The 24,287-nt window shown below is 38.2% G+C and overlaps 1 protein-coding gene across 1 annotated transcript in view; it reads left to right on the forward strand.

The window, feature by feature from the left end:
• Positions 1 to 24,234, forward strand: part of LOC100647823 (poly(rC)-binding protein 3) — a 185,110-nt gene extending 160,876 nt beyond the window's left edge. Inside the window, exon 9 of the mRNA XM_048412340.1 lies at positions 3,726 to 24,234. Within this exon, the coding sequence (XP_048268297.1) occupies positions 3,726 to 3,810 (85 nt within the window). The 3' untranslated portion in view covers positions 3,811 to 24,234. The remainder of the gene's footprint in view (positions 1 to 3,725) is intronic.
• Positions 24,235 to 24,287: the final 53 nt, after the last annotated feature.

The following is a 24,287-nucleotide window of genomic DNA, read 5'->3' on the forward strand; positions in this document are numbered from 1 at the left end:
CTCTTATAAACGATGTCGCAGAGCTTGTGTGCTTAACAAGACATTAGCTACCCTGTATCTCACCTTGTTAAATAAAGCTAGGCGTGTTTAATACAAAAAAAAAGAGATGAAATACTTTGTGAAAAATAAGCAATTTCGACGAGAATTGAACACACGAGAAAAAAGAGATAATCAAGTATCTCGGTATTCCTTAGAACGAGGTCTCGCAATGCACTATAGTTATTTTCAAACAGTTTGTCTTGGAATAATAATAAATTATTATATTGTTGGGTAATATTATATAGCAGTGGCGGCAAATAATAATTATTATTGTATTATTAAAACGCTGCCATTAGTCTTGTCACAATGAATTCTCTGTAGTGAATATTCCCCTTTCGAATTGTTGATTCTCAGAAAATGAGAAAAATGTGACACAGGTATGGTTAGCTGTAAATACGCGCTGTTCTGCGCGAGTTCTACCGTTATTTATACGTTCCCATCGATCCAGCCTCCCTGGAAGAAACTAATTCTGTAGTACTTTGCGCGACCACGTTTCTGGCTTCTGCTGTACTTTTATTGTTGCTACCTCCTTTTAGAAACCGGCCTCGTGTTTCGTGGAACGAGCGCCACTGATCCGCGTCAAATCGAACGACGTGAAAACGAAAGAGAGCCGAATTTTAGAACGAGCGACAGCGGAATTTTCATTAAAAAAAAAAAAAAAAAAAAATAGATATGAAAAATGAATTTGTAATCGTAGCTTCTTTTTTTGGCTATTCTTGTTACGTTGGTCCGTATGCATGGAATGATGTGTGGATATGTGCAGATATATTAGAGAATTGATATTTTAATCCTTTGATATATTTGAGTATTTTTTATTATTCTTAATGGTGAAGCATATAACAGTTTAATTTTGCGAACTGTGCGTCGTTAATGATGAACGTCAGATGTATGAATATTGTTGGCGATTTTGTTGGAAAGAAGATGGAACAGGAGGACCAGAAACATCTTTGATATGTCATTGATGATCCACAATTTTATATCAAAACTTCACGTATAAATATAGAGTGCAATTTAAAAGTAAAGAAAGCTACGTATTATCAAACCAATGCCACTCGTTTACAGTGTTCGATTATCCTCGGTCTGTAGATCAATTCAACTTGTAACAATCATCGAACGAAAGCTGAGAAATATTCCACCGGAGTCGCTCTGCCCCGTATGAAAAATGTCTCTCAAATTCCTTTCTCGTTCGTCGATTTGGTCTGGATCCAATCCTCGAAGGATCAAGGAGTGTAGCATCCGATCGACATGAAACAATCGATGGGAAAATATCACGGTGAACCATCGATATTTTGCCTATATTTTCATTTTTTTTTTCTTTTTCTTTTTTACTGCAATCGCGAAACGACGATTAAAATAGAAAAATGTTTAAGACTGTCGCGTGCCTCGTTCACGCAAATCTTCTGTTTGCAATCGATATAGATTGTAACCTATTGCCGCGTATAGCATACAAATCTCTATGTATAGCAAACACGATACGCAGAGTGTACATGCATTATGTTACGTGTACATACGTGCATATATATATATATATATTTCGAAAAAAAAGAAAAAAAAAAGATACGTACCAAGAGTGGAGAGACTCGTACAGAAAGAGGTGTAGAGAAAAAGGGAGAGAGAGAGAGAGAGAAGATGTATCCATCCAAACAACTTGACCCAGGCTCCTGCCCGTTTTTGGTAAGCACCATCCGCTCCTTTGTAGTCCCGTTAATCGACACATACTCTTCTTCCCAATTTTTACGAACCGTATTTTCGGCAACTAGCGATCTTATTCTTATAACTCTATTCGTTACTTTGTTACTTCTTTCTTTATATATATATTTTTTTATCTATTAATTAACCGGCTCTCTCGAATACCCGTTTCAAACATTTAACGTTCCGTTGTTTTTTTTTTTTCTTTCTTCACCTTTGTATCTAGTTTCCATGTTTTCACATTTTTCTTTGATTTTTTTCATTTTTTGTAATCTAACTTTTTATCGTGAAACAGACGATGATCGCGACCAACGGAGTTGCCAACCAGAACCGATTTTACCGACCAGATCATCCGAACCCCTCCGGGAATCATTCTACGCGAATGATTACTATCAATTCGATGCACACCCTTTCATGCATGTTTCCGCTCGAACATTTTTTTGAGAACTGTACATTGCATTTGAGACCGCGTTATCGATACGCGGCGTTTGTGTGATCTCCCTTTCTATCCTTCTTTTTTTTTATTTTTTTTCTTTTCATTTTTTTTGGATTTTAATGACGGTTCACGGAAGATGTTCGTGGAGACTGTGCATGTCGAGAGGGTGTAATCGAGAACAATCTGTACCTCGATGTTCGAGGATCTTCTTCCGTAGATCTGTCGCATGTTACCTGAGGAGCGAGGGAGACGACGAAGCGCACTCGTTTGCAACTTTTGGAAAAGTAAAAAAATTTCCTTTGAAAGATATTTCTGCTATATGAAAGGAAATCAGGATCTTTTAAATTGAACTTAGATTATTATTTAGATTTCTGAAGATTCGAGTTTTGTATTTTCGTTTGTGTGTTAATACCTTGCAATAGTATTTTTTCTTCCCTCTTTTTCCTTTTTTTTTTTTTTTTTTTACAGCAAATATTTTCGAGTGTACAGTGTAATTATTCTATGAAATATTAAAGACAGAGAAACATTAATTGATTTGGAGGGAATAGCTACTTCTCGTAGATGATTATTTTTACACATTTCCAGATATATTAAACAAGGTAAACAGCATGCGATCGTCGGGGAAATATTTTTCGCGGATATTAACAAGTTTGAAAATTTAAGTTAAATATGGGATCGTTTATTGATTTAATTATTTCACTGGTTTCGATTGCGAGTGGTGAATATTCTTGTTGATTGCTTTTCGCTGTTTGTGTAAGTATTGATCTTGTTTAATATATCCTGGAATAGAGAGCAAAACGAAAGAAAAAAGTTAAAAAAGATAATGGAACACAAATTGCTTTTCTCAATATGTACATCGATATTTAAATATCTAAAATTCTATCAGACATAATCCTTGACTTAATTGCACATAATAATTCATCGGAACAAAGCAGAAAGTATAAGAAGTTAGAGGAGAGTGTTGATGTTTCAAAAAGGATAAACTTAACAGAATCTGAAACAGTGGAATTCTTAGAAAAATTCTTGAAAAATGTACATTTCCTCGCACGATGCCTGTTGTCTTTTATAGTACATCGTATAACATAATGTTATATCTTATACGATGAAATTTAAACGAATCTGAGTGTTTCATAAAACGTTCGATATATAAACCAATTTATTGTATTTCTGCTCCAAATCAATTTTTTCGAAGCTAATCACACGTGTGCACTCGATCAAGACATTTAATTAAATTCCTTACTAACCTGATGTAACGTATGCTCGTATCAAACAATTCACGGACTACCCTTTCGTCAGCCCTTCCAAGTAAAAGCTATTCGAAACAACAAAAATCAATGAAAGTGCCCAGCATGAACAAGAAACCTTCGAGTCAAATAAATCTTGTAACTTATTTCTATCTACGTTTGCACTCTATCGTTGAGAAACGTTCCAACAAAAGGAACCGAGCAAACGAGCGCGTTTGGTCGTGTCCACGGTCGGCTCGCGTGTATCGAGCCAGGGAATCGGCGCTGTTTCGCAAAGATCATATCCGGTCTGACAGACACGGCCAATTCTGTTTCAGGATATCACAGGAAACGACGGGACTGTCGATACCCGCGTACCACTTCATCCCGCCGGACCACATCGTTAAGTCGCCGATCCACTAAAAGTGGTGAGACACATACGTATGTCGTTGTCGTCGTCGAAAGGACGCGGGGCGTCACGACGCACGCGAAGCTGTCAATGGCATCTGGGGCTGGGCCACGCACTGTGTTCAACCAGCTTGCTAATCGACACACATTTTTAACACTCGTATTACACCTACGCATACATGATACATATACACGATTATAAAGCACACGCTTGGTTGAAAGAGGAACAAGAGCACACACGATACTACACAAATACACACACAGACACACGGTGAACAAATGGTGAACAACAAAAATGGAGCACATCGTCAGAATAGGAAAAATAAAAGGGGAGACTTGCATACACGTACACGCATACACATATAAATATTTATATAAACGTATACATATAGGTATACGTTATAAAAGCGATAAAAAGCAGAGAGTGGTAGGCGTGGGATACACGTCACGAGAGATTAGATACACGTTGTATGCATAAACGCGTATACACACAGAGGTATAGAGACATATATATATACACACACACACACACATATACACACGTCGTACATGCATACGTGAGAATATTGTGCGCGCGCTCTCGACAAGAGAATCACAGAGGTGTACATAAGTGGCGAGAACGCAGAGAGAAAAGGGATTAAATCGAGCACGCGCTTAATAATAATGGTATATAAAAAGAACAAAAAAAAAAAAAAATGAAGAAAAAAAAATAAGAAGTATAATACATGCAAGTAGAGACGATGAAGGCACGCACGCGCGTACACGGTTATATGATATATATAAATATATATATATATACTCGAGTGTACAAAACTGTACAAAAAGATATTTAAACGAACAAATGAAACAAAACAAGCATACAAACAAAGTGAAAAAAAAAAGAAACAAATAATAACGATGCACGCCGCAGCCCGTCACACACACACGGTGGCTGCTGCCGATTGGTAAAGGGAACAAGCCAAAGATATGTTAGTTTTCATTTTTATATTTAAAAAAACGAGAGAAAAAAAAACAAAACGAGAATAGACGAGAGAGGCGGGAGAGAAATACTACGGCGGCCGAAAATCTCGGATCATCGGCATCTCGATGATTGGATCTTTGTTTCCGTGGGTGTCAGTTGTATAGTAAAGATATTGCTACCTTCGATCGGAGAAGGTAGAAACGTGCAATTTTATATTGAAACAGCACCAACTTAATTTCTGTTCGAAGTTGCGTCGATGTTACGTTCAATTCTACAAATTTGTACAACAACTGTACGAACGATGTTACGTTGTGCTTCCAACTAATTTTACTAAAATTCGTAATTGAACCCAGAATGCATTTAATCATTAAAACGATACTCGATAATATAAATTATCTTCCAGCTATTGTTTCAGTTCTTCCATCGTTTGTAATTCTTAGAAGATTGTTAAATACGATTTAACAACGTAGTTAAAATACAAAATTTCAGCATTCTAGGCGAAATTAGAACGTAGAAGCTAGAAAGTATCCTAGGCAATTTCGAACAAAAATTAGGTCTCGTTGGTATCGTGCGATATAACGTTGCACAATTCGTAGCACCAATTGTGGAAGCAAAGGTCCGATAGCAGAAGGGGTAGTCTAATATTTTCGGTCAGCATAGTACGAGAGAATTATTATTATAATTATTATTAATCATGAATGTGTGAAGCAAAGACGCTGAATAACTATATAATATTATTAGGCCGGTTGTTAGCGTTTTTTCTATATTGCTGGCTATTCTAAGGAATGGAGACTGATGGGTTTCTTTTCACCCATTTAGCTAATTTAAAACGTGAAATCATCCCCGAACGGGATCACCAACTCTCTTTCGACAATTTCTTCGAGATCTCATTTCTAGAGATTTATTATTTTCAAATTAATCTTGTTTAAGATTAGAACCATTGAAATCTCTAGTACGAAGATATCCAACAGGAATATTCCTCTTAGATTCTCAATCTAACAAAGCCTTCTTTGTCACTGATGTCTTCATTTTTTTCCGACGAACAAATCTCTCGCTAAATCTTTTTGTTTTATAAGTGTCGATTAATCAATAGATTTCGTTAAAGACATATTGGTTTCGAGCGAATATTCCGAGTATTCGTGGAGAGTAAGAAAATAATTGTTTAACAATTATATTTCCCAACTACAGATACCAGACAAAGGAAATAACTTTCAGATTTTATCAATCTCCTTTTAATAATTCAACTTTTTATAAATTGCAATTTATTTTCCCTCTTAAGGTATAGGTAACTCGACGTTTCTTTTCTTTTCTTTTCTCTTTTTCTTTTTTTCCCTGATCCTTCTTGGCTGGCGAATTTTATTTGTAAAGACGTAGTGGAGAAGATCGCCCTCCAGTAGAATCGAACGATCGTAATTAGACAGAGGAACTGCAATAGAATCGGACGATCGTAATCGAACAAAGAAGCTACCACTCGGGATTTCTGCAAAGCTTTGAATTTATCATCGCACGATTCTCGATTGTTACTTTCTATGGCAATGGATTCTGTTGGTTTTCTCTGTCGATACAGGCGAATCAAGAAGGATCTTCGACTTGATAATTGATTAATTTCTCAGTAGATTCTCTTTTCCCCTTTCAATGAGGTCAACCATTCTTCAGGAGATTAGGTTCATCGATATATCAGAGTTCTTCGCCCCCTTCAGGTCTTAATGAAAATTTAAGAGAAAAGAAAGAGATATAAAATCGTTATTGAAGAGCAATTTCGTTACGTTCGGTTTAAGTAAATAATATTAATTTGTCAAGTGGAGCTCTGATCGGTGTAGAAGCGAGACTCCGAAAATTACTCGGTTTTTAATTGTTATCGTTGTTATACGTTACGATGTAACTTTTATTTCGCCGTCATCGCCATCCGTGACGATACCTTTTTCAAGATTTCATTGCTGAAAAAAGAGGACGTCAGAAAGTCTTAAGGGAATTTTTAAACAATTCGAAATCCATCAAATTAATGTAGCAAATGCGGTTGTTTTATGAGAAATATTACTGTGTTCGCGAGATTGTTGTTACTTTTACTAATTTATTAGTGGTCGTCATTAATAGAGATTTATATGGATAAATGTTGCATTGTTAAGATTCTGTTTATTTTTGTTAGGAAAATATTTTGTTTCTCTTATTGTTAAATTCCAGTGTTTTTAACGTGGAGCTTCAACTCATTGACGTACTATCAGATCGTACTATTAGCGATAATATTTGAAAAACTGAGAACTATTAAATAGTTATTTGACGATAACAAATATGGCAAACTCTTCGTAATGGTTTTATCGCCAAGTGGAGTGATAAATTAAATGTTTCAGACATGGAAGAGTATAATTTTGAAATAGATTCTTTAATTAAGTTATGTCGTACTTTCTTCGCCATAATTTCAAACGATTATAGATGCTTTGAACATCATTTCTCTATCTATTTAGAACATGTATGTCGTTCACGGAGGCATGATGTATTTGTCTTACAGTTCGATACTCAGAATTTCTCTAATCTCCAAATGCAACACTCGACTTCTGTACGAACGACGAAAAGGGGAGAAGTTATATTCTTATTTCTTTTCTTTCGTCTCGAAAAGTGACCACGACCGTAGCTGGATGTCACGTCGAGTTCCTCTTTAAGAAACCTTGAAGCTTTCCTCGAAGCTTGGAACCGACGTCGAGTCCAGTGTGACGGATCTTCAAAAAGAAAAAACAGAAAAAAACACGCGTTCCAATCATCGTACCGAGAAAACTGGCGACGAAATTTTCAAAAAAAAAAAACAAAAAAAAAGAATAAAAAAAATGAAGGAAAATACGTCGATATATCAGGATCGTTTATTAGAACGATCGAATCGACAATGGCGCGCACTTCCGTTGAAGGAACAAAAATGAAATTATTACGTGGAGTATAAATAACGATATATTATATATATACATATAATATATATATATTTATTATACGATAAAAGAGGAAATGAAAAAAATAATAAACAGAATTAGAGGGGATAAAGTAGCGATGAAAAGGTGTGCGAGCTGAAAGCCTAGCTTCGATCAGGAGGCGTCTCCTTGTTCACCCTCTTCTTCATCTCTTCGCCCGCTATTCGCGCTGTTCTTCCATCATGTTGTTAGGTCTCCTTTTACTCCAGGCTTCCTCCGTGGAACCAGCTCCACTATCCGTAACTAAATCGTGCTTCTACAATTGAAAAGATTGAACGATAATCTATGAAAATGTCGACTTCCACTTAACTGAAGTATCCATTGTTTCAATGGAAAATGATTTGACTTTCACGCTGAATAATTTTAACCCTTGGGGCTGCCGCAAAGTAGATTTAAAATCCTAGATATCGACCTTAAATTTGAAGATATTTTTTATTTATAATTTTTAATATCATTCGTACGTCGGTATTATCGGCTGCCTTTAATCCTTTAATTTTTTGATATTAAAATTTTATTTTGCTGTTCAAACGAACAGAATCTCGACTTCGTCGTTTATCGTTCAAACTTATCAATTCGCTTCGGCGACAGCTGGCGAACAAAATCGGACGTTTCTCGATTATTCTCTGTGTGTGTATTCGTTGCAGGGTAAATTCAGTGTCTTGTAAAATCGGCGAGCTATGAGAATAAGAAGGAGATATGAAAGGCAAGGAATGGAAAATTGATAGTAAAACTCGCCGTCTTCTTGGTCTTTATCTTGGTTGTCGTTCGCGTATATGTCCAGAGTGATGTTAGCTCTCGAGACGTGCAATATGTCTTAATATACGATGCACGTACATAGGACACACGCATGCATATATAATACAAACGTGTCGTTTCGTTCGGTGTCCATTCTTTACACGATTATTTGTAACGATGCGTGCATTCGAAGTGACGTCGTCGAACGATCTACGCGCTGTTTCTCTGGTAATGGTAATAGCCATGTCTTAAATCAACAGAGCGTAAGAATTATATCACAAATGATCGAATTGTCGGAATAACGGCTTAATAAATTTTCTGGAAATAATGAAACATGAATAATTGATGTCGTCACAGTATCTGTAAGTATTTACGTCAACCGATACGTACAATGTTGATTCTGCTGTTATATCGTCCTTTTATTATATTATAATATTATTAACTGTATATTTAAATTCTGCGACGTAAAAATAATTTATGAAGCAAATTTTTTCCTTCATGAGACAAATGGCATTCGACAAGTAAATTGTATTAACTGCAATTTGTCTGATTATCCCGCTCGATGGAAAATTGCAAAATTTATAAAATCAAGCTTTGTAATCTACAACCCGTGGCTTATCAATTTGCTAATATTACTATCAGTTATTTAGTTATTGTGCAAGAGAACCAGAGATAAATATTTCTGTGTCTCGGTCGGGTCGTTCGACGAAATCCTCAGCGAAATTTTCCATAGGATCGTCGATGAAATCGATGAAATCCAACGAAATTTTCGATGAGATCGATGAATTCTGACAAAATTTTCGATGAAATCGATGGAATCTTCCAATGTGTGCCAAAGATTCGCGATCCGTACGAAATCATCGAGGAAGCTCGTCGTTGTTCTCGTTTGGAGCCGAACAAGATTTGCGCGCTCCGCCTCCCGCGGATACTTCAATGTTCTTCCTCGCCCTCTTGGCGTGTTTCCCTCGCGAAATTCCCAATATTTTTTAGACGATTGTTCTTTCAAATCGCGTGCGTCGTTCGCGCTAGCTGTCTCTTGTTAATTTGTCAACCGAGAAGAAGATCGTTGGCCGTGTTGCCGCGAGAAACTTTACCGTTTCTGACAAAAAAGTAATTTCCTGTTTGCCATCGCGTTTTCCTTTCTTCGTTTAAATGTCGAGGACGCGAGAAACGTGTGCAATACGGCGTCGCATAGCTTTACAGCGCTTGAAAGACTTTTTTTAGCTTATTTTCTTTTTTAGATCGAAAGATTTTTTTAACTTGTTTTTTCTGTTTTTAGATCGAAAGATTTTTTCTAGCTCGTAGCATTTCGATCGCTCAAAATTTGTATCTAGTGTTTCGTGATTTGATCTTGTAAATATTTATTGTTCGTGTCGTTGTATATATATTTATCGATTTACTCATTTCGTTCTTCTTGTTCATTAGAATGATACGTCATTTCATCGACTCGTTGATCGGATAAATGTTCGCGTCTCTATTTATTGTATAATTTTATTCCTTCTATTCTCATTGTCCTTTCTTTTCTTCCCCCCCCCCCCCCCCCCATGACTACTGTCTTTAACCCTTCGCGTGAGCAGCACGTGACAGTGAAACGCGTAAAGAGAATACAAATTAGCGCGTTAAAACGAAATTCGTTAGCTCTTTCTTATATCGTAAATTAAGAAACGAATAACTTATTGTTAGGCGGTTAACGTATTATTTATAACATTGACATGGTTGCGACAGCGAAAAGACGATATTCGATCGTGCATCGGCGTTCTCGACGAAGCATTTCTCTCTTCTCTCGCTACGACCACGAGAGACTGCGCATGTTTTATGCATTCGTTACGTAAAACACGTAAAAGCACGTAAAAATATAGAAAACACCGAAAATAAGATCACGATATTCGGAGAGTTTGCATTATTCTGAATTTGATGAATTCGAATAAGCACCCACAGCCTGATAACAATAATCACTCGCACACATGTACACACTGAGGCCGCGGCCAGGCAAAAAAGAAAGAAAAGAGCAACAGAAGAGAGAACAAAGTATAAAAGAAAAGAAAGAAAATACAATAGCGACTTGCATCCTCCTCTGTATCTTCTCGTTGTCCTCTTCGTCTTCGCGATTCCGCGTGATTCTCTTCGCGTCCCGTTTCCTCGTCCACAACCCCTTTTTCGCCCTCTATCGTCGAACGTTACGATAACGACGTACCGTGAAACGTTCAAAAGAGAAATCCACGAAGAAACGCGCGAAAAAACATTGGTGAGAAAATAGTGGGAAAAACTAGAGGCGGAAATGTCGACATAGTTTGACGACCAGAAAGCAGCCTGTGCTGAATTAAAAGCAAAGATTCGGGACGAGGAGTCGTCGGATGAGAAATATAAAGCAGGTTTCTGTAGCGAACAACTCGAGTAATAAACACGCGAATATTATATATGAATATATATATATAGTATATCGGGACGAACAAAAGCTGAAGTAAACAGAGAAAAAAAGTTGGCGGCAGACGCTGTATGATTGTGTATATCAACAATAAATAATTGCTGTGATTAGAATCGATTATATTAGTAAGTAGTTAAGGACAATTTTTAAGGCACAGAGGTCGCAAAGAGAAGAACAAAAAAGCAGGAAAAAGAAACTGAATAAGAAGAGTGGTAGAATGGGCGAATGGTTATTATACGATCATATCGTTCGTATTCGACGATGTCGCGTGAGTGTGCGTGTTCTCGCGAGTGTTGTGTGTAAATGAGAGTCAAACGGAGTCTACGATGGAAGAATGAAAAATGCGAGGAAACGGTAATCGATTGGCTTGAATAGAAAGATCGTGCGCTAGAGTGATGGAAATGGGGGGAAAAACGGAAAGAAAAAGGAAAATGACAAAAATCGCTAGAGAAGCTGATATGTTTCCTTTTTCTTTTTTCCTCCTTCTTCGAAGGATCAAGTACGTGCGCGCGTGCGTGTAATCCTCCTCGATCACGATGATCCACGCGTTTCAAGGATCTATAGATCGGTGAACGCGGTGTCGTGTTTTGGAGGAAAGGACTAAGTAAGAGGCGATTGCCGCGCGCGTTTACGTAGAGAACTGCACGAACACAGGCATACTGTGGTCTTTTCACTCGACTCATCCTTTTAAATTCGATCCGACGATATTTTGTAATACCTTCGTTTATAATTTTATCATATGCCTTACACCGATGAAATATCATTTCGAAGAAACGCGCGACAACACGAATTTCTAACGTGAAAGATTTCGCATTAATTAGAAATTTGATTTCTGTAAAGGTTTCTGTAGTTTTGCATAAATATTACATAGATACATTTAATGAGCTTTTGGGTAACGCGATACGCAAGCTAACGCTTTATTTGACGCTCGCAAGGGAGCGTTGGGAAGTCTATTAGGAAACGTAGTCGAGGTTAATTAAAATTTTCACTTGATAATAGAAATTAGTGCTTCTAAAACGTTATAATTGAGATTAATTTTATTATACTCGGCGATTGTTTGTGTCCTTTTTTAGTTAGGTGTTTTTACTTAGAAGGCTGTGAGGAAAAAGGATTAATTCGAAATGTATGAATTTTTAATATACATTACTTAACTTTTATATATAGTATATCGTAAATATGCTCAATTTAAAGTAATATCACGCATTCGCTATATTTTAATATTCTTTGTACATGTCAGTTTTATAGCGTATGTTGGATCACCTTTCAGAGTTTCAACTATTTTCTACAAGATATTTTCCGTTTATCATAATCACACTTGCGAAACGATGAAATTCCAAACAGTGTCCGATCGGAAAGAAACGCGGAAACTAAATTCCACAGTTCATAATTCTATAAAAAATTAAACAGTACCTTGCATGGAACGAGTCGAGTGAAAAGAGCAGCCCCGTGGCGATCAGAACGGGCGAGCGAGAGCTGTTTGTGTTCTAAACTGTCCCAATGATTTCGGATAGTCGATACTTTGCCCGAAGAACGATGATCACAGTTTCGATACTTCGTCGTTTCTTCTTAATCTCTCGTCGTATATTCTTTGATGCACGAAGTATCGTTCACGGTCCATCGATCTTCGGCCGAACCAAAAAACCAAAAAAAGAAGAAAAAAAAAACATAAAAAAAAGAGGAAGAAGAAATCTCATTTCACCAAACTCCGTTGATGGTTTCGCAACTCGATCACTTACGAACGTCAAAGAGAGAATCATTTTTTCCCGTGTCATAATTTCTTTACACGAATTAGGAACCATCATCGAGGCTGATATACTTGAGAAGCATATCCGGTGACACATATGACTAGGCTACGAACTAATTAATCTCTCTTCTGCTCCGATAACAAGCAAACTCGTGTATTTATTCGACGTGTGAATCGTCGAACGGAAAGTCTGTAGACTAATCGTACTAATTATTCGGGACGTCTCTATCTCGTAGCGTATACCTTTGAGTCAGACTAGTTTCGTAGCGTCTAGTAGCCGTTAAGAATATCGTCTATCGTAACTCGTAAACTTCTTGATCCACGGTGAAGAGGAGCCGCGTTTCTAGAGGGATCGATCGAACGAACAAACGCCAAAAAGGTGTCTTTTTGGTAGACCATTCTGGAGTCGCCAATGATGGCTCGTGTAAAAATGGCTGTCGTAGAAAGCGAAAAGCGCAGAGAAGGAAGAAAAATCATGGCACTCGGAGTAACTTGTACCTCTATAGAGAATCTCACAAACTCTTTCGATATATCGATACCGATATATCGACGATATTCGTTTATAGATTATAGCAGAATTCGCGAGTTTCCATCAATCGGTATCTTTACGAATCAATGTTTACGTATTAACGCGGAAAATTCAATTCCGTTTGAAAAATCTGCAGAGAACGCACGGCTATCGCCAACTACACTTTACTCGAATAAACCTTCGAAAAGGAAAGATTTGTTCGAGTGGTTGGAAAAACGTGATCTCGATCGTTTGAAACTCGTGGATTTTCCAATGATCTGCAGCTGCGGAAAAAAAAAGAATTGGACCATCTCGGCGTAGCTTCTCGCTGTATGAACCAACCAAGAACAATCAGACGATCGTCGAATGGTCTTTGTTTCGGTGCAGAACGAATCGTTGCACCTTCAACCACTTCCCGGCCCCCTTTTTCATGTCGGAATATTCGTACGCACGCGTGTACGCGTGATTTCCAGCTGAAATCGTGCGCCAAGTTGCGAGCAGCTTGTTGTGCAGAGGGGAACAGATATATCGCGTGTCGGTCGTTTTGTTTCTCAGAGAGCAGAGAATTTTTTCGTGTATATGGAGAATATTAATCGTAGATTCGATCCCTTGATATTAGTCCTCCCTATTCGTCTCGTCATTTGCCCTCGAATGAAATTTATTCGAAGAAAAGCGAGGACGTTGCGCGCGTCAACTTCGATAGGAACGCGTTCGTAACGTTGTGGCGTAGAGCAATCTGTTAGTGCAGGGGCCTTATCCTTACTGCGCGGGCACTGACCGGAAGTCATCGCTGGACCACGCGACGCCATTGCCTTTCGATCTCGAGCTGTTGAACATGTTTGCGCCGCTCATCGAATTCTTATTATTCGTAACAGAGAGATCATTTTTCGTACGAAATTATGTTGTGCGTATTTCTACGTTGTGGAATTTTACAATGAAATTGGAGATTTTGCAGTTTAGAAACCACGCGCTTGACATTAATTCTATCCGTTGCGTGTGTGGATTATTTTCGAGATTTCGTGAATATTTGTTAACTTTTGTCTCGTGTTTGAGTCGACGAGCTTAGCTAAGCTCGAGACTTAGAGAGCGGGCGTGTTAACGAGAACTTGGTTTCAAAGCGAAATTTCTCCCCGAGCTGGCGTATCTTCTGCGACGTACGTTGTTTGAAAGAATCGGAGGATCGGATTTACGAATGCCGATGTTTGCAGAAAGCGTGAAAATAATTGGCCATGATTTGAGTGAAAAATTTATGCGGAGTATAGAAATATTTTCGATAGAGTTTTCGAAGAGAGATAAGGTGATAAGAAGATAGAATTAAAAATTGCGTTGTATTTGGATTTTTGTAGTTTTTGTAGTATAATTACCGTAAGGTTGCTTTGTATTAGAAATTTTAGTAGATAAAGAGGAAAATAATCGAAAAATGATAATAATTTGGAGAATACTTTGCGAAAAATGTAGTTACACTTCGTACGATAAAAAGTCGGACAAAAACGAAGAACAGGGTTATTGTGACTAAGAAAAACCACAATAAATCGTTCGAATAGTAGTAGAACAAATATGCGATATTTTTTACTCGACGATCGAACTTTCCACTTTGCGCGATTCTTAATGATCGTGTGTTCCATTGATTCGTTATTTTTTTAAATATAACAAAGATTACCGTGAAGGTATTTCAACAACGCTCAAGTCGATCGAGAGCCAACGCCTTGATACAACCAGACAGTATTATCGGATCTTTTCGTGTCCTTTCCTAAAGACAAATTAGGCGACTAATGTACATTATAGAGTAAGCATAGAGTCGATACTTTTTGAGATACTTTAATCCCACATATCACGAAACGTAAGAGAAGGACTATCGGGTTTGCTCAATCTTAACTAGAGGTACATTCAATCGTTTCTAGAAGTAAAACAAGCTATTTCTTTCAGAATTGAGTATTATTTTTCGAACGATCCTCTGGCCGTTTGAAAATTCAATCCATCGTGGAACGTAACAATCGTAGCGACGGTGAAAAAACAAATCAGGTTACTAGAATCAGAAACTGATGACTCAACGCTTCAAATAATCTACAATCGGACGTTTCAATTAAAAAATTCCAATTAAGAACGCTGGAACTGCGATTCGAGGGGTCGACAACAAAGATGAAAGGGGTTCGTAGAGCGAGAGGAAGTGATTGGAGGGTTGAAATTTCCGGTCGATCGAGCGTGGATCGGCGCGTTTAAAAGAGGATGGAGGCGCGTGGTCCACGACGATCCGTGTCGGTCGCCCAACCTTAACCGTAACGCAAGGCAATCAGCTAAGAAATAACTTAGTTTTTATAGGATATTGAAGCGCACGCGCCCTACTTCCGGCGGGGCGCGGAATTAAGGGCAAGAAGAACAAAAAAGAAAAAAAAAGAGAGTAAAGTATAAAAAAAGGACCTTTTAGTTCTCTCGTCTGAAGGGCGCGTGGAGAAATAAAAGAAAAGAAAAGACTCGAGCGCGATTTTGGACGGCCGCGCGAAGATTCTCAACGGCATATTTTTCTGTAACGATTAAGCAAAAGAGTAAAAAAAAAAAAAGACAAAAAGAAACACGAGAGAAAGAGAAAGGGAGAAAAAAAGAGAGAGACTGTGTTCGTGTGTGCGGATGTGTTCTTGTGTGTTTGTATATGCGCGCGTGTGTTGCGTGCGTGCGTGTTCGTGTGTGTGTGTTTGCGTGTGTGCGCGTGTATGAAAGAAACGAAGTAGAGACGAACGGGTATTCACGAAGGGAAAACGGTACATAATGAACGAAACGAGGAATCGGGAAGAGTACGCGGAAAATGGAAAAGAGAGAGGGAGAGAGTGGCACACTTGGAATAATCGAATCGCAGAGATACATGGATGCGCGCGAGATATATGTGTAATTGTTTTCCTTTAGACGTGTGCCAAAAAATAAAAAGAATGGAGCGAAATGAAATATGAAAGAGAAGATGAAAGAAAGAGAAGGAGAATACATATGGAGATCGTGGGGATTGTTTGGCGAGCGACTCAAACCGTGTGCCAAGCTTAGATGAAAAGAAACAAAATGAAAAAAAAAAAAGAAATAATTGCGGACTGATTAATTACGTGTGCCAAATCGTCGTTGCACAGACACATACGTACGTACGTACATGTATACACACGCGTACATATAGAGGCATACACGTACGTACAATTATTATCGTATCCGCTGCAGCTGTTCTCGAGTAGCGAGCTCTTTGCCTGCCGATTTTTCGTGTTCCCTTTTGTTCGCGTACTTAGAGAGAACCAGCCGTGTCTCCGTGCTTCTTTGTTCGCGCCATAGAATAATTCCTCGGTCCGTTTATGGATGGATGGATCCTGTTTATAGATATTATATTTGTAGATTGTTTTTTCTATACGTTACGTACGCGAGAGGGTAGTCGATTTTTGTACGAAGATATCGGGATAGGATTGTACGGTATATAGTGGCTTCGCCGGAATATAAGACAGGAAAAATCGGCATCGAGCGAGGGAAGGAATATTCGATCGGTTGCGACCTGTGAATTGTCGTCCGTTTTCTAGAATCTTATCAAATCTCTTTTAATACTCTTTCGAAACATTAAGAACGTTCGTAGTAAAATATACAAGAAAGAGATTATAGCGACTATAATATTATTTGATTTGAACTTTTGAGGATCTCTAAATGACTGAACAATATAGTAGGATTTGTGCCAAACCATCTTGTTTCTCTACTTTACATATAATCTACTTTAATCGTTAAGTCTTTAACAATTGAGTCTTCCTTACGCGATTTAGAGTAGACGTTTGGGACAGGCTGTTGTTCGACAAATTAAACTACGTTTCATAAGAAGAGATACAATCGTTACAGTCTGTCGGAAATTAGCTTGATTAGATCGATATAATAATTAACTTCCCGCTATGTTAAAGCTTCATTTAAGAGCAAGCGAAACGTAATAACGAAGAATGTTTTAATTCTCCTAAGTAGAATAGATAAATAAGTAAGCGATTACAGAATTAAAATAAACGTAGACGTATGATACAAGAGGGGTTACAATTTTATCTTTGATATAATATAAGCGAGGGAGGTGAAGGGACGTTTCATCGGTTGCAATCGATCAAATGGAAGTGGAAAATGAACGTTTTCAACGGCAGTTCAAATCATACGTAAATTAAGAATGCGGCCCACGAAGCGGGCGCCCAAAAGACAGGGATTATGTAAAAAAAGAAAATACGATAATACGAACTTCTAACGTTGGGAGCTTTAATTGTTTGCATCGATATTCGCGATCCATTCGAAAGATCGTCTCGCGTTGTCTAACGTTGATAACGGGGTAACACGTTTCCGTTACACGAACCAAGCAAACTTAGTATACATCTTCCCGTTCGTGTGATTTCCACCATCCCCTGCTGTCCGTTCCTGCTTTTTCATCCTCGTCTTCTTCGATGACTGAGTGAGAATTCGCGTTAACAGAACGATCGATAAATATCCAGTTGCTCGATGATCCACGATCTAATAAAAGAAAAAGTCTGATTAATAATCATAACGAAATATGTTTTTAAACGTTCCATCGTATCTCATCGCATATCAATTTTAGATATATAGGAATTGAAGTCGCGAATATTTTATAAGATATAGGGACTCACCTAGGTCTGTATGTTCTTCGACGCAAGATCATCAAGCGTCGAGAATGGTAAATATTATTCGAAAATTCCCTCTGAACGGAACAAGTCAAGACTCTCGTAAGAAGAACAATAATAAGAAACACCAGCCTTTTCGAAAATGGCAAAATTCCTCCGAGCTTCGTAGTTTGACTTGAATAACGCGGGTCAAAATTATTTTTCCAACTAGGATTAGGAGATATTAACATTTTCAATAATATTCGAAAGATTAGCAACTCGTTGAGAATCGTCGTCGTGGATCATTTTGGAGCAACGCAAAATGGAATTAGAGCTCGTGCCAACACTTTGAGCGATCGTGTCTGCAGATGCATCGAAGGAGAAGCACTCTGCACGAAAAAGCGAACCAGAAGGCACATCGATGAGAGAAGAAAGAAATATATGTATAAATACACGAAAAAGGCGTTCCCTGTTTCCTTTGCACATCACACCCGCACCCAGCGATATGGATGATCCGCGTTGTTAATGACCATTCTTCAAGCTGATTCCTTCTCTTCCTTCACGTTCGACGCCTTTTCCTTTTTATCTTCCTCGGCCGATATCGACTTATGTTAGAAAGCCTTTACGAAAACAGGGTCATACAAATACTTACGTGTAATACGAGTATTTTAAATTTTTTAATCGCGGTTAAAGTGACAAGAACAAAAAGGAGGTTAAGAAAAAAAAAGTAAAAAAAAAGAGATGAAAATGAAAAAAAAAAGGTAACAAAAAGCGATGAGTTAGAAAGAAGAAACAGAGAAGCAAACGTAGTAGTGTGCAATGTATAACAAACTAAATAAGAGACGTAAACAAAAGAAACAAAAAATGGTGAATAAAAATTTTTACAAAAAAAAAAAAATGGAGCTGAGAATGTGTGCGTGTGCGTGTGTGTCCGCGTGCATGTATGTTGGGAGAGATTGATCGAGCGAAAGAGATAAAGCGAGAGATGCAGTGCCACGAAAGGGAAATGCGTAAAGAGAAAACGTCGCGTTTGCGTCTTTCAAAGCGTTTTCGTTGGATAAAAGAACGAAGCGTCGCTTTTTATAACGTGTTGCTGCGAAGATATATATGTATGTATATGTGCGCATAGAGCTGCATACTGTATCGCATGTGCAGGTGCAAACTAGCGAGGTCTGCGAGCACAGGGAATAAGATGAACGTGAACACCGTACTTGATCGCGGTATCTATTCGTCGAACGATCGATCACGGTAGCCCGACCGGATCCTCGTCGATTCATCGGCTCTGTTCAACATGTTAAGCTTCTGGGTCAATCTTCCGTGTACGGGCCTTTAATTTGTCTTCCTTTCATTGGTATTACCTTGGTGACGTTGTACGTAAACGTTGAGCTCGGCAATATCGTAACGGTGTAGAATAGATGGAAGACAAGGTAGTGTAACAACTTGAAAACCATGATTTTAGTAATGTAAAACGTTCGATTATTAATTCTCTGAATCAATCGCTTGATAGAATGCACAGGATCGAGAACGTTGAATTCTTAATTGGAAATGAATTCAGCAATCGAGGGTTCGATCGTGCCGCGATCGATCGAGGACTACGTAATTCCAGGGTAACGTTTTATAAAATCCTCCGATGCACGCGATATTCGTAGGAAAAGGGGAGACAGGCGTACAGAGAAATAAATACGTACATTAGAGGTGCATGGATACGAATCGTAGAACGGTATACGGTCGAATTTACGCGAAGGGGAGATTTTCTTTAGGAGTGTAAAGATAACGCGAGCAAGCATGGGGGAGAACGAAGTAAGACACACGTGCTGTAAGTAGACAGTGCATACGGTGCCACGCAAGAGTAGTGTGTCTTGAAAATGATGGACGGTTGCTAGCAATCGTCGTCGCGCCAGCGAACACGAAAATTAGCTGAAGCAAGACGAAAATACGTAGGACAGATGCACGAACGAGATACTCGTGAAATTATGTGCAACTTGAAAACACACTTTCACGGCTACTATTCTTGTCCTGGCAGCGTACATACGTATATATACATATAGGCGTATATGTATATATAAATGATATACAATTACTGTAAGCATATAAGAGATATAATTTATATAGCTGTATTCTACGTCATCAGTACATATAGGACAGGCTTGCGAGTGTTCACATGTGATCGTCTCAGCCGGCGTGAGAGTGCTTTAAAATCTAGAGACTGCGTGAGTGAGAGAGATACAATATATAAATATATATAAATATTAAAAAGAAAAAAAGGTATATATAATAAATAGTTAGATACAGAAAGAGGGAGAGAGAAAGAGAGAGAAAAATACACTATACCTTGTAGTCGACGTTACATATCTTTGCAACTCATTCGTTAGAGAGCAGAATTTGTCTGTTAGGCGGATTCAGCGACGCCCAGCGAGCTATAATATGTGTCTGTTTAATCCACGGCATGACCAATATCGCGCAATTCGAACAATCCAATCTTAGAAAAGGCGTCGCTGGTCGACTGTGCGATCGATCACGGTGATCCTCGCGGGTAGCAAGCAGACCCGTGAATGTGACGCACAGACGACTCAGACCTGGCCCAAAAGTCAGTCTACATATCAGACTCTATATAGTTAGCATCAGGTCCCCTTCTCAGATTACAATGATTTTTACTCCGAGTATAAATTTCTGGTGTATTTTTTACGATTCATGGCTCTGCCTTCCATTCGTCATCAGAGATTTTTCCTATCGAGTCTCGGATTTATCGCACGATACGGTGAAACCTTCTGAAACGTGAGAAGAACGAGTCGGTGAATCATAGTTTATCGAACTTTAAATCCATCGATCTCTCCCCCCTGAAAATGTCATGATGTGCTCACCTTTTTCCCATGGTGATTTCGAGTCGACCAGCTCTCCTCGAGTGATCCGGGTCGAACATAGTCATCGATAGCCCTCCCTAAGTCGCCAGATCTTCGTCTGGGTCTTTCCTCCTTCCCCTGAAGAAAAACAAGCTACATCCTAGATCTAGAAGAACTATTCGTATCGTCAGTAACTGCTACTCTATTTACCAATGCTACCTAACTGTAACCGGCATTAATACCGCTACTGTATCGCCCCGTTATCCAGCTGTTCCGCGAACGAAATCGTAAATTGTTCCATTTCTCTTGTCGATCGTTAGTTTTAACGAGCCCGCGTGAAATTCACGTCCTCGAAACAGGTGTAACGAGAGGCTAGACTCTTTCGAAAGGACATAATCGTCGATTCTTTTTCTCGTGGGAAGGTCAAGACAGAAATTCGATTTCGTTGCGCGATCACCGTCGCGTGTTTCTTCATCTCATTCCTTCGGTTTCTTGTCTTGATTCCTGGCATCATCCGCGTTGAGAGAAAATTGTGGCTTCTATCCTTTCGGAAAGCGGTATAAATTTCTCATTCGGTACATCGCTCGAGAATCGAGACGTATCGAGAAGTATCTTTATGATTTTCGGTGATACCGTGAGTATCGTTCGAAAACGAAAGTTGGTTGTTTCGAAGCGTTTCGAATAACTAACAAGTTTCCCGAGGTTTTACTATATCATTTTGATTAGCGATCGATAATATAGTAGTTAATAATTAACTCTTGAGGAATTGAGAAATTATAATTTTTATAAGAAGAGAGAGACAATACATTATACAATAGAATGATAATAAAAAGTGTACAATTTTATGTACAAATGTGAAGTAGCAGAATAAGTGCTGAAATTGGCGTTTAGAGTTTCCATGATAGTATTCGTAAAAGATATAGCGTTTAAAGTTTTATAGGGTGGTATTCAAAAAGTAGTAGCGTAGAATTATTATCGTGGCTTTAAAGCTTCATTTTTTCTTCTTTTTGCAAAGCAAGCCTATTTAAAATGAAAGGCTAATAATCATAAAACCTCGAAAAATAAAGATCTCATAATATTAATCGTAATACATCTTCGAAACAATCATATCTCCTATCGATTGTATTACGTGAGTATTTTGCATCTATCCACGTTGTATCCTTTCGATAATTGTATTTGTATGGTGTCTACAGTTTTCTCTCAGCCCTGTCTACGTTTCTATGTCCGTTCATCGTCGAACCTCTCAAAACTCGAAAGCTATTCTGTAGAAGTCGTAAAATTGTATTGTGATAACCGTAAGACATGCAACCGGTGGAAGTAAACTGAGAATAAACGGAATTCGGGAAGCAAGCATTTTGAAATATCGATCGTTAAATATAATTCATTGATCAGACTCGTTTGATTGATACGGTTATGTATATCCTTCCACCTAGCGAACTGAACTCGAAAGCAATGCTCTCTCATAGCAATCTGTGTTGTTACGTATTAGTGTCATGATTTTACGTAAATACAACGCGTTTTTACGTAAATTATATGTTGTTGATTAGTTGCTATACGTAGAAGAACGAACATTCATCGTGCGACTTCCTGCGAGTTATTCTTAACCCTTTCGCTACAGTTATCCAGCGTTTCTCTTCGATTATACTTATGTGGTAGAGATGAATGTAATTAAACGTATACGATAAATAGTTTTATTTAGAGGATTTTATTTACAAGAAGAGGTTTCTTACCTTTCGCTCACAAAATATACGCATATATTTTAATAACTTCTCTTTAATGATAACATTGATTTTTGCACAAATGATATTTCATCTTTTGCGCAAAAACATTGAACGACCATAATCGCCTGCAATATACGAAAGTCGACGAGTGACGAGTGACCATGGTCGTCCGTAGTGACGAAAGGGTTAAGTGTTTTACATGTTCGATTATAAAGAAGAAAAAGCAGACCGTGCATCAAACGGAAGAGAATGTACAATGTACAGCCACAGAAGCACGTGTTAATTTTTCACGATGATTTTCGTTCTGTTATTAACCTTTAATTACTTTTCTTTCAAGAAGCTTCAGTTGCTCAAAAAATTCCCTCTCCACCACTATGGAGAATGTTTCTTGTTGACACAATAATCGAAAAATTTGTCGATCGATTCGTATTTTAGTTTAGAAGCGTGATAAGATCAAACTTCCATACACAGACACACGTAAGAGGATTTTATGTTTTACCTCGGCGAACGGTGGTTTATCTGATTTCCCTGCGGGAGATAGAATCCGTGTGTTTGAATCACGAGCATTGTATACGTGCGCGAACTTTTAGTGCCGTTTTTATTACACCAGGCAGCCCAAGCAAAAACGGTCGATAAAACGACGACGGTTTTTCCCGCGTAAAATCGTCACGTGACTCTATTGTGTTTCGCGTTACCGTTCTCTACCTTCTTCAACACTGTTCGGTCATGTAAGCGATTGTACATAATATATAAAACGTGCGCACGCGAACTGTAATTTATCATCAGTGTTAAAAAGAAAAAACTCGAGTATCAACTAGGACTGTCGAGCGATGAATTGCTCGTTGCGACAGGATATACTTGCGGAATATATAATACACGTATTATAACGTATACAATATAATATGTATATTATGTATGGTATACAGGGATATATAGCCCGCACAGTTAACCACGACCAAAAAGTGCCGAAACATTGGCGAGAAATCGAGGACGAACGGGGAAAAAGAAATGTAATGCAAAAGAGAAGCCTAGATATATTATTACGGATCGTACACGCACGATCGATAACATCGGATTCTACGATCACGCGTACGCGATGCATGAGCATACATACACACGCGCGCGTAACATACACATGTATAAACGGTACTCATGTACGCGTACACACGATGAATATGCATATACATAAGAAGAAAAGGGAAAAAAAAGGAGAAGGATGAAAAAAACACTACAGTTTTCGTATCACTACAGCAGCAGCTGCACCTCTTTTTTGATTCTCACACACGCACTCACACGATTTTGAATCAAACATTCTTTTTTAGCGGTCAGAGAGAGGGATCGCGGATTTACCAACACTCGAATAGAGATTTAATGTTTGTAAGGGCAATAACGATTGTAAATTTTTCGAGTACACTGTATTTGAATGTGTAAGTTGCATAAAAAAGACAGATTTTTTAGATATTGCACTATAATATTTATTATTCTAAGGTAAACGAGACAGGGTCGCGATTCGCCGCGCTCGCGATACCTCGATACCTACCCAGAACCCTCCCCTCACCTTTTAAGCCTTTTAGGCGGCCTCGATCGCATCGAGAATCGATGACCGGGATCAACAGCGACGAACTATCGATCGCTTCCGCGATAATTTAGTTTCCAAGCCCGCGCGCGAAAATTCTTCCGTGCGAAATTAATGTAATTTCTTCAGTCGCGATCGACGCCGAATCGCAAGCGCGGCCACTTCGCGACGATCATGAATTAATATTAATTAATAAAGAGGCAAAGCGAATGCATTGTTCTTTCCAATAAAAGAAGAAGCAAGATTTTTAGTGTTTACACTACAATTGATAAACGATTCTATTATTACATAATATTATATTAATAACAATATTATTACTGTAATGTTTGTTTTTGGTTATTAAAGTGTGTATATAGCAATATATTCTAGAAATGGTCTCTCTTGTCGAATCTATTATACACCTTCCAAAAACGTTTTTTTCTTGTAATAA

This window comes from Bombus terrestris, chromosome 15 (genome assembly GCF_910591885.1).
Source record: "Bombus terrestris chromosome 15, iyBomTerr1.2, whole genome shotgun sequence".
Classification (NCBI taxonomy): domain Eukaryota; kingdom Metazoa; phylum Arthropoda; class Insecta; order Hymenoptera; family Apidae; genus Bombus; species Bombus terrestris.